We start from the raw sequence: 12,051 nt of genomic DNA on the forward strand, positions 1-12,051 counted from the left end.
CTGGCTGATTGCCCTTTTGTTTTGAACAATGCCCTGGGGCACAAATTGGTCTACAAACAATACAATCAAATTCTGGTTCCTTTGAAGAAATATTTTTTGCCATCAGTGTTTTTTTGTTTTATTTTTGTTTTTATTTAAGACAGGGTCTCCCTGTGTTGCCTATGCTGGCCTCCAACTCCTAGGCTCAAGCCATCCTCCTGCCTGAGTAGCTAGAATTACAGATGTGCACCCAGCCAGTGATTTATTTTTATTCTAACCCCAGAAAAGGTCTTTCTAAATTAATTCATTGGTTCTCTCCTGCAAACTAGCAAACCTACCATTTGGCCTGTTTCATGAATCTCTTCTCAAATGCCCTTTACCACAACCTCCACTGTTCTTTCTTTTTCTTTTTTCTTTTCCCTCTACTGTTCTTGAGAGTACAATCAGGTTTGAACTTCTTCACTCCCTGTTTCAAATGAAGTCAGTTCCTTTGGGAAGAAATTAGGAGCTGTTTTACGGTTTGTTTTTCTCTGCAGATAAAATCTCAGAGTTAGGGCTCTGGAGCTGGGGTTGGGGACAATAGCAAACTTCTCTGAGTGATACACTCTTACTCTAGGAACTGAGAGTTTAGTGGATGGAGAGCAGGGGGCGGGGGAGGACAGCAGCCTGGGGTCCTCTCAGCTTGCCTCTCCTACCAGCTTGAAACCACTGTCTTAAGACCCAAAGCAAGAGTGATCTGGGTCCTAGTATTCTCGGCATACCTGATCAAGTTCCACAAGTGGGGGCTGAGTAGAAGAAGAGGCCCCCATCTCTTAACTGCACTTCTCCAGGACTCAGCAATAGGCAGCTGGGGGCAGAATGAGAAATGCTGATGTCCAGATCCTCCTGGGAAGAAAGCTGCTATTCAGATGCTGGAGAGAATTAAGGAGAAGCGACAAATAAAAATTACAGGAGACCACTGTTTTCTAATAAACTTCTGCACTAGGCACCAACAGACCAAACTTAACATCAAAATGGAGTCACTCATGCTAAAGTTCCAAACCAAAAACTAGGTTGTTATCTGACCTGAGAAATCAGGAGAAAGAGATAACAGCCAATTTCCCAAACAGCCCAGTCTAAAATCTTTAATTGGCACAATGATGAAGTTCCCTCTGCTTTAATCCTTTAAAAAAAGGTAGCCTGAAGTAACCTGATGTTAAGTAATTAGTTAACTTTCTATTGTTCTGTTTAAAAGTAACCAATACACTGTTCAGACTTCTTAAGCCCTTCTGTCTATAAGCCAAACTCTTCTGCTCAGCTTACTGAAACACTTATTCTATGAAATGAAATGTTGCCCAATTGTAGAATCGCAAATAAGGTCAACTAGGATCATCAAACTAAACTTGTAATTTTGTCTTTTGACAGGAGGAAGCCCTGTGTTCTTGGCTGCAGTAGTCTGGACAGGAACTTCCACACTGCTGATCAGACTTTGTTTCTTACTGAATTTGCATAGATGTTCTTGAATAACGTTCCTTCATTTTCTGTTTTACCCTTAGGATGATTTCCTGAGACTTTAAATGACTGGGTTTTGTTTTCTTTAATAGTTTTCACTTGTTTCAGCAAGCAAGGCAAGTCAGCAGAGCTCCTCACACCTTTATACCAGAAGTTGATCTCCCATTCATTCTCTCACATGAAGGCGTAAAGAAGCCCTGTACTAGAGCTCTATATGTGCGAAACTATAACACAAATATTCTAAATCTTACCTTTTACAGACCTAGAAACTGCGTACCAGACTCATCTAGTAATTTGCTCTAAGTAAAAGTGCAAATAGGTGACAGAGATCTGATTCAAATCTAGGTCTAAATACATCCAAAGCCCAGGTTTTCCTGAATAAGCCCCTTTCATCTTTTTTACACAGACACTTTTAAAAATCAGAGCTCATGAGACAGTTCTATCCCTGTGCGGGCTCAATAATTTCTTTAGGTAATATACTATTTTCTTCCTCATCTGGATCTTTTATAATAATATTACTTAATAGTATCAATAACATTTCAAATTCTATTGTTATATATTATACAATATGTTATAATACATAATTATAGATTAGTGCAAAAGTAATTGTGGGTTTTGCCATTACTTTCAATAACAAAAGCCACAATTACTTTTGCACCAACCTAAAATATTTTGTTTTTAAAATAATATTATCAGAAGTGGTATTCTGTTTGTTCATCCCTTAAGGTACATTCACACAAAGTCCATGACCAAGAAACTTATCTCTCTAATACTGCTTCCTGCTGGGTGCAGTGGCTCATGCCTATAATCCCAACACTTTGGGAGGCCAAGGCAGGAGGATTGCTAGAGCCCAGGAGTTCAAAACCAGCCTGGGCAACATAATGAGACCTAATCGCTATAAAAATTTAAAACTTAGCCTGGCATGGTGGTGTATACTTATAGTACCAGCTACTCGGGAGGCTAAAGCAGGAGGATCACTTGAGCCCAGGAAGCTGGGGGTGTACTGAGCTGTGATCCCATTACTGCACTTCACCTGGACAACAGAGCAAGACCCCAGCTCAAAAAAGAATGCATACATACATACATACATACATAAAATCTACTTTCTTAAAGAGTAAGGTAGATTGATGTGCCCTGTGTTTGGGTCTTTTTTTATTACAAACATTAAGATGACATTGTCAGGCTTTTGAGCCAAAGCTAAACCATCATATCCCCTGTGACCTGCACGTACACATCCAGATGGCCGGTTCCTGCCTTAACTGATGACATTCCACCACAAAAGAAGTGAAAATGGCCTGTTCCTGCCTTAACTGATGGCATTACCTTGTGAAATTCCTTTTCCTGGCTCATCCTGGCTCAAAAGCTCCCCCACTGAGCACCTTGTGACCCCCCACCCCAGCCCACCAGAGAACAACCCCCGTTGACTGTAATTTTCCTTTACCCACCCAAATCCTATAAAACGGCCCTGCCCCTATCTCCCTTGGCTGACTCTCTTTTCGGACTCAGCCCGCCTGCACCCAGGTGAAATAAACAGCCTTGTTACTCATACAAAGCCTGTTTGGTGGTCTCTTCACACGGACACCAGTGACAGACATGATCTTTTTTCTCCCCAAATTACCATTGTTTCTCCACCAATAAATGTCTTTCTATGAGTTAAAATACCTAACAGGCAGCTCAAGGATTTGGAAGATGTTTGACTTTTTATAAAATAAAACTTGTAAATAGGTATCTTCCAGCCTGAGCAATATAGTGAGACCCCCCACCCCCCTCCTGTCTCTACTAAAAATTTAAAAATTAGCCAGGTGTGGTAGTGCACACCTACAGTATCAGTTACTCAGATGGCTGAGGCAGGAGGATCACTTGAGCCCAGGCAGCAGTGGGCTAGGATTGCACCACCGTATTCCAGCCTGGGCAACAGAGCGACACCTTGTCCAAAGAAAAAACATTATCTAGATACTGAAAGTTTTCTATTTGCCTTTGTGTACATTTGTGATCTTAATTAAGGCAGGTTTATCATAACGTGCCTGGAATGTCAGACCATAGTATAGTCTCCCAATAACATGACTGCTATTTCTCTCTCTCCAAATATTCTCTCTTGTGCTTTCATTTTCTGGTTCATAAATTTCCATATAACCATGCCCTCCTGGGCATAGCCTTCCCTGATCTCCAAAAGTTAACCAAACTGCCATCTGCACTACTGTTCTCTACTATACAGAGTTTTACAGTTTCCATTCTCATCTTCAAAGTAATATGTTGATTTCCCTGTCTGTTTTCCACCAGATTTCTCCACAGAAAGGAAAACCAGTGTCTTAATTGAGTCAGCATCTCCAAGGCACATGACTGGCATATAATTATCATACATACTGAAAGCCTACTACACCTTCTTGACAAACAATGTTATCCTTCAAATCTTGTAATGCTTTCATTTCTTTAAAATAAAGTATCCCCTCCTATACTATATTGAGTACAAATTTCATTCTATCATCATTAGCTTTAACATTAACTAGCCAATTAAATATAAAATTAAGAAATAATGATACCTCTTTTAAAAAGGACTAGCGCTTATCCTAAAGATACTTTGATACAAAAACATACTAGATTGCTAGGAAAACTTTAAAACACACACACACACACACACACACACATCCATGCCGCCACAATTGACTAGTCATTAATAAGAAGATTCCATTTTAAAAGTGATTCTATGCTTTTAAATAAATTTTTTCAGCATGCAGGAAGGAGCAAATGTTTAAAATAAAAATTAAAAAACAAATTTTAAATTAGTAAGTGCTCATATTGATACATTTTTTAAAAAATAAGGAAATTAGACATAAAGAAACTTTTCTCTGTAGTTGCCAAAAGAAAAAAAAAAAAGACACATCAATTTCGCTTTGGAAGTTTACCCTTTAACTCTACTTGGCTCCATTTATCACTGTTATAAAAAAAACTTTTAGTCAGTTTTTACCACCTTAAAAATCAGATTTGTCAGTAACAAAGTTTCTTGCTTATTTCTGATGTTGTGCTGAAGCTAAGTGTGAGAGGAAAAAATAGCTACTGAAGGCAGAACCCCCAAAATTACAAGAATCATTGAGGGGAATGGTGAACACACGGTAAATAATATTGTTACACGTTATATTTAAACAAAGTTTAAGGAACGTGCTTGGGTGAGACTGTTTGCTTTAAGTGGCTCTTTCTCACACAACAGAGGCCCACGTACTTGTGTGAGTTCTGTCGCACTTGGTAATCTCAGTTAGAACCTGCAAACTGGAAAGACCCTAAGCCCCACGTTCAGAAAGGATGCTTGTTTTTGGAGATCCTTAATCTCAACTGTCAGCATCTGACTGAAATAAACAAAACACCTTTGCTAAGGAAACAAATGTGTTGAAGGGATTTTACCAGATTAATCGAAACAAATTAAAATGACTTGCTTGATAGAAAATGACAGGACTGAAGAACAGCATCAAGTGACAAAGGCACTGACTAGCTATTAGAGTGTGCTCAACAGCTGTTTAAAGAATGCAGTAAGTGTACTTACCAAATATTTCCCCTCCACTAGCATATTCTGTCACCAGATAAATCATCCGTTCTGTCTCCATAACCTGGTGCAAAGGCAGGAAAGTGACAGACAGTGACACAAATGACAGGCTGATATAGGAAGAGAAACTAATGACTCCTCTTTTGTCATTTGAAATATTAATAACCACTACAGATTAAAGAAAATTTAAAACATTTTTGGGGAAACAAATATAAATGTTATTAAGAAGAAAGGGAAAATTAGATATTCCTCCAAGTTCTTAAAAGTAGAAAACATTCATTGCTTGAGAGAGATAGTCCTTTTGATGTTCCATGAGGTCTCTGCAATCTCTTAAGTTCCATAAAACTGAGAGGCAAAGAAGTTGTCAAGAACCAAAACTTAAAGTTCAGATTCAACATCAACCATTTGAAGCGTAAAAATGCCCCCATTTAAAAAAAAAAAAAAAAAAAAAAAAAAGCCTTTGGAGAAAATAATGGGAATCACATAAGAATTCCACAGAAATCACATATGGCTTTCTTTTTGTAATACAAATGACAACTTTCCTTTCCACTGCCCATTTATTTGTAAAAAAGAGAGCAGTGATTTAAAATACTCAACCTTTTAAAGTAAGGCAAGTGATTTGTGTTTTGTCTTGGTCCCTTTGTTGCTCCTTTTTAAAATTCATTGTAGTATGTTGTCAGTCCTTTCTTCCTTTTTAGATTTTCCATCAAACATTTTTAAAAGTAATAATGGCTATATACACTCATTATGAAACAAAAGACCAAAGGCTTTCCTCTTCCCAATCTCCTCCATCTCAACCCCCAGGAGAACACGGTTCACTGCTTACTGTGTATCTTTCTAGAATAGTGCGGTCCAATAGAAAAATAATATGAACTGCACGTGTAATTTTAACTTTTCTAGTAGCCACATTTAAAAAGGAAAAGGTGAAGATAATTCTAATAATATTTTTATTGAGCCCAATATATCCAAAATATTATCATTTCAACAATTATTTTTAAAATTATTTTTAGTTTTACACTTAATTAAACACAGTTAAAAATTCAGTTCCAGCCGGGCACAGTGGCTCACGCCTGTAATCCCAGCACTTTGGGAGGCCGAGGTGGGTGGATCACTTGAGGTTAGGAGTTCGAGACCAGCCTGGCCAACATAGTGAAACCCCGTTTCTACGAAAAATACAAAAATTAGCTGGGAGTGGTGGCGCATGCCTGTGATCCCAGCTACTTGGGAAGCTGAGGCAGGAGAATCACTTGAACCCAGGAGGCGGAGGCTGCAGTAAGTGGAGATCATGCCACTGCACTCCAGCCTGGGCAACAGAGTGAGACTTCGTCTCAAAAATAAATAAATAAAATAAATAAATAAATAAATAAATAAAAATTTTAAGACCCAGCTGCCAGAAAGCAAAATCAAAGCTTGAAAGAAGGCACTGCTCAAAGCTAGCACTGGACCTATGGAAATTCTCATAGGCTAATCTTGGGGAAGACAGGCATAATTGCAGAATTCGGTTACAAGGGTAATACCTACAAGTCAACCTCTTGAAAAACGTCAACCTAAGCCCCACGAATATTTAAAGATGATTTATTTTAAAAGGTAAGGTCAAGAAATGTATTCAGTCTATCAGAATAGGAAGGAAGCCGAGGTTAGACACCTGTGAGCTCACAGACACAGGTCTTCAGGCAACACCAGGAAGCTTTCATTAAGTTTGCTTGTGGGGTAGGCGTTGTTCAACATAATTTAGGCTGATAAATTTCAACAGGTCTGCTCCTGTTGACCTAATTTCATTATGTGAGCAGCTGGTGCCAGGGAAGAGCTCTAATGCTGTCGTCTTAACCACACATATTAACATCACAACATGTTTTCTTTTCCATAAAATTAACAGGCTATGAAAGTTTGCCCATAGCGCCTTGGGTGTACTTTCTCCACTCTTACACACGGTCCTATGTCTGGGCTAGTAACCATTTACTACAGCAGACTAACAGCAGCAAAATAACCGAGTGGGTGGCCACTTCCTTCAGAACGAAGAGATGGCTGTTCTGGCAGAAAGCAGCAAGTAGAGTTGGGCCTATGCAGAGGCAAAGTTCTCGGCTGCCAACACTTTGCAATTTGAGAAGCATCCCGAAGCCCCACCTCTCCCAAAATATCTCTTCCACCAGCCTGCTAAGTCAAGGTCTTCTCCTCCGATTCCGCTTGAAATTCCAGCCATCAGATTTACTGCTTTTGTAGTTAGGCTAGGGAATCATTTTGATGATGGCATAAAATATGCATGTTTCTTGGGAAGACAAAAAAAAAAAAACTAAAATAGAAATCTCTCCTCTTGGACAGATCTAGTCTCTTGATCTGGTCTCTTGATTATCAAAATAATTACTATCTTGGAAAACTAAGTCTAGGATCCTATTAGAATAGAAAAGAGGTAGGTTTTGATAGATGCAGGAAGCAATCCTTTGCCATAACAATTTACAACGTGATCACAGAAACTAGTATTCAAATAATGCTGTTAAAAAAACACATTATATTCATCTCTAAGTTTTCACCTCTCTAAATTCTCTTCCTTTTGGGTTTCCCATCCTGTTTTAAAACTCTGAACTAAATAAAATAAATTCTCATCATCTTCTGAATTAATCTTTTGTGCAGTTCTTGCTAAGAATGGCATCAAATTTTAAAGAACAAATTAAAAAGACCTACCTGGGTAAGGAAAACTTACTAGCAAATGGCCAGGGGAAACTTGAGGATACTAAGCGCTGAGTGGGTAAACAGAAGGGTAGGAAAGACAGCAGGATTAACATAGAAACAAAAAAAGTCACAGATGTTCACCCACCTACATTTCTTCAAAGGGAGCCATACATACAATATTCTGGGTTCTTTGCAGCTATCTGCTATATACTAATGATCCTACCTGGTAGAGCCTGATGATATGGGGGTGGCAAAGCATCTTCATAATTTGAACTTCCCGGAAAATCTTCTTCAAGTTTTCTTCATCGAGCTGGGTCTTATCTATGATCTTGATAGCAACCTGACAACAGAGGGAAAAAATTTACTCTGATGCATTATTAAAAGCAGTTTACTAAGAAAAATTAGGTTCACTTTAAAACATTACGTTCCATAAAATATAAGCTGCCAGTATTTTGTTTACAGAATGTCAATGAGGAAAATTAATTTACTCTTTTTAAAAAGATAGGAAATGGATTCCTAGCAAGTTGGCTCAAAGGAACAGACTCCAAAAGCTAATGGGTCGTCTGCCATTTCTTAAATTGCTTATATGGTAAAATCCTATGACAAAATACTTCATTACTCCACAGATGTGGTTATGGTCTGGGTCAAATCATGTTTCAGTGCCGAGTGGTATGTAGGGCCTCTCATTAAGGCAAGAAGCTTTAAAATAAAAGAAATTTTTAAAAAGGCAAGAAGCTTATATCAGAAGTACATGGTGTCTTACTAAGGTTCTATGAGAACTTTCACAGGGGCTTTTCATGTCTCAACAGGTGCTTGTAGAACTCAATAATAATAATAATAGTAGCAGTGATGGTGGTGGCAGCAGCAGTAGCAGTGGCTACTATATAGGAAATGTTTACTATGGGCCAGGCATAATTCTTAATTCTTAGTGCTCTGCAAGTACTAACTCATTTAAACCTCCTAACACCCACATCATCATTAACCTTGTTTTAGAAATACAGAAACTGAGGCACACAGAGATTAAGTAATTAACCCAAGAGTAAGTAATTTATACCTAGTATGTGGCAGATGCAGGATTGAAGCCTAGGTAGCTTGGCTTTAGAATCAAATTGGTAATAATAATGTTATAAGAATCTAAAGATCTTTCTTTAGCGTACATGCACTGCATCATAAAACATATCTTTCCAATGTGTCCCCTTTTAATAAGATACTCATCAGCAAAAACATTTTAATGCAGAATGAAAGACGAAGGACTTTTAAAAATCTACTAAATCTAAACTTCCTCTGTGAAATACTTAAAATACTTGTGTTGCTCCAAAATATGTCCGTATCTCAGTTTCAATTACCTAATCAGTATGGAAGCAATAGTGGTTAGATGAAGAGCCTCGCAGACTAGTCAAACTCTAGTCCTCTCCAAATCTTAACATTCTAAGATTCTACGCACCAGAGAGATCAAAGGGAACATATACAGTACTTACTGAGGAAAAAAAGAAAGAAAAACAAAATTTCAAAAGTAAAAATATTTAGCTCAGAGAAATAAAGACTGTTTGGAGCCATACGTGGCAGATTATTCAGATGTATAAATGACTGGCATAAAAGTAACTTTATTTGAAGTCGCTTCACATGTTAAAATGAGGACCCATGGGAGAATGGCACAGGGAGATACATTTCAGCTGTACTTAAACAGCATTCAAGCCATGCCTAATGAGGGAGTGTGATGAAACCAGCTGGGTGTGACTGGCGCTATAAGGATTAATCAGACACAGCCTAAACTTCAAGGAGATCACAGTCTAAAAGGGAAAAAAGATGTGTGGAACTGAAAACAATGCAGCATTGGTAGTACAATCAATGGAGCTATGTACCAGATATAATAACAGAACAGAGGATGGTGAATGACCTTCACCTATAGGAGAAAAGGTCGACAAAGTCTGGGAAAGACTTCACAAAGAAAGCAGGATTTCACTACAGAGAGAACTGAGATAGGCAGAGAAGGAGGTAGAGAATTTAATGAGGATCTCACCAGCTGCTTGGTCTCCTATAAGTCTTAGACCATATAACCCTTGACCACCTGCATTTCTACTTCTCCTCATTACTGCACCAGATCACATACAAGACCTTAACGCCACAACTGGTCTAGTATCTGCTCCTGCTTCTCTCAGGACAGCTCCCAAAACAAAACAAAACAAAACAAAAAATCATGGTACACAATGTCTCTTCCTAGAACAAATAGCTGGGTCTTAGTAGTCATTATTAATAAAATCTTACATGTGAAGGGCACCTTGTAGTGTACAGAATGCTTTCATAAATATAACAAGCTTAGAAACCTGCAGACATATCCCCAGAGCAGAGGTGCCAAACATCTGTAATCCCAGCACTTTGGGAGGCCAAGACAGGCAGACTGATTTGAGTCCAGGAGTTCAAGACCAGCATGGGCAACACAGTGAAACCCCATCCCTACTAAAAATTTTTTTACAAATTAGCCAGGCCGGGCGCGGTGGCTCAAGCCTGTAATCCCAGCACTTTGGGAGGCCGAGACGGGCGGATCACGAGGTCAGGAGATCAAGACCATCCTGGCTAACCCGGTGAAACCCCGTCTCTACTAAAAAATACAAAAAAAACTAGCCGGGCCAGGTGGCGGGCGCCTGTAGTCCCAGCTACTTGGGAGGCTGAGGCAGGAGAATGGCGTGAACCCGGGAGGCAGAGCTTGCAGTGAGCTGAGATCCTGCCACTGCACTCCAGCCTGGGGCACAGAGCGAGACTCTGTCTCAAAAAAAAAAAATAAAAAAATTAAAAAAATAAAAAAATAAATAAAAATTAGCCAAGCATGGTAGCATGTGTCTGTAGTCCTAGCTACTCAGGAGGCTGAGGTGGAAGGACAGTTTGATCCCGGGAGCTGAAGTTGCAGTGAGCTATGATCGTGCCAGCAACAGAATGAGACCTTGTCTCAAAAGAAAAAAAAAGAACTTCCAAACAGGTGCGTTGGAAATGGGTTACAAGCAATAATGGATCACCTCCAGTCTCAACTTTCTGTGCATGCCATGATGTGCAAAAGGTGGGAAGAACTGCCAGGACTTATTTATCTTAATAACAGAGGGCATCAACCGTCTAAGGTCTGTGCCCGAAATCTTCCACCTCTGCCCACCCCCTACTAATTGATGGCATGTACAATGTAACTGGGGAAAGGCGAGTGGCCTTCAAGGTTAACTTACAAAATTTTTGCACTCTTTCACCTCCAAGAGAGTACTGGATCACAGGGAGTCATATAGCGGGGCCTCCCTGATTCACAAGGCACTCACTCTAAATTTCATTTGCATTCTGAAGCAATAGGACCTTCATAATGGTAAACAGAGACTGTGTGGCTCCCAGTCAGCCACACAATCATGTGGGTAAATAACAATAGAGTGAATTAAATGTATTTCTGACTTACCATATTTTCAACTTACAATGGGTTTATTGGGACATAACCCATCATAAGTCGAGAAATATCTGTACTCGCAATAATGCCTTTTGTTGGCTATAATTAACCACAGTTTATTACATATTTCCAAATGGCTGAAGGAGATCTGAAATGTTACCAACACAAAGAAATGATAAATGTTTGGGGTAATGGATATCCTAATTACCCTGATTTGATCATTACATGTTGTATCCATGTAGCAAAATATCAAATGTACCCCATAAATATGTACAATAATAAATAAATAATACATACATAAATTTTAAAAAGAAATGTATTTCACCTTTTCAGGAAAAATTGCATTGAATATAATCTGTTCTTAGAAGGCACGTACAAAGAAGTTTTAATAGATTAGAACATCAAACTCCTGTCTACTTTTCAGTGAGAGTTCAGATTCCAGAAGACAATAAAAAATGAAGCTTTGGGCCAGGCACGGTGGCTCATGCCTGTAATTCCAGCACTTTGGGAGTTCGAAGCAGGAGGATAGATTGAGGCCAGGAGTTCAAAACCAGTCTGGGCAACAAAGTGAGACCTCATCTCTACAAAAAATAAAAAAATTAGCCAGGTGCGGTAGTGTGTGCCTGTAGTCCCAGTTACTCAGGAGGCTGAGGTAGGATTGCGTGAGCCTAGGCGATCGCTTGAGCCTAGCAAGGGTGAAGTGAGCCATGATCATGCACTGCACTGCAGTCTGTGCAACAGAATGAGACCCTTTCTCCAAAACAAAAACAAAACAAAACAAAAAAAAAAAAACAAAAGTGAAGCTTTACTTAGCAGTTGAATATAGTGTTGAAAGCAAGGACCCTGAAGTCAAGCTACTTAGATTGAAAATCTTGGAACTATCCCTTAATATATAACCTGGAACAGGTTATTTAATTTTTCAACGGCTCCCTATCTGTAAAATGTGGGCAACAATGGAACCTAC

The 12,051-nt window shown here is 39.0% G+C and overlaps 1 protein-coding gene across 1 annotated transcript in view; it reads right to left on the bottom strand.

Moving 5' to 3' along the window:
• LOC115893588 (serine/threonine-protein kinase SIK3-like) overlaps positions 1–12,051 on the bottom strand; it is a 187,033-nt gene that overhangs the window by 35,131 nt on the left and 139,851 nt on the right. Inside the window, exons 2-3 of the mRNA XM_030918213.1 lie at positions 7,896–8,012; positions 5,006–5,069 (exon numbers count right to left, since the gene is read on the bottom strand). Coding sequence (XP_030774073.1) covers positions 5,006–5,069; positions 7,896–8,012 — 181 coding nt within the window. The remainder of the gene's footprint in view (positions 1–5,005; positions 5,070–7,895; positions 8,013–12,051) is intronic.

Source organism: Rhinopithecus roxellana, chromosome 15, assembly GCF_007565055.1.
Source record: "Rhinopithecus roxellana isolate Shanxi Qingling chromosome 15, ASM756505v1, whole genome shotgun sequence".
Classification (NCBI taxonomy): Eukaryota; Metazoa; Chordata; class Mammalia; order Primates; family Cercopithecidae; genus Rhinopithecus; species Rhinopithecus roxellana.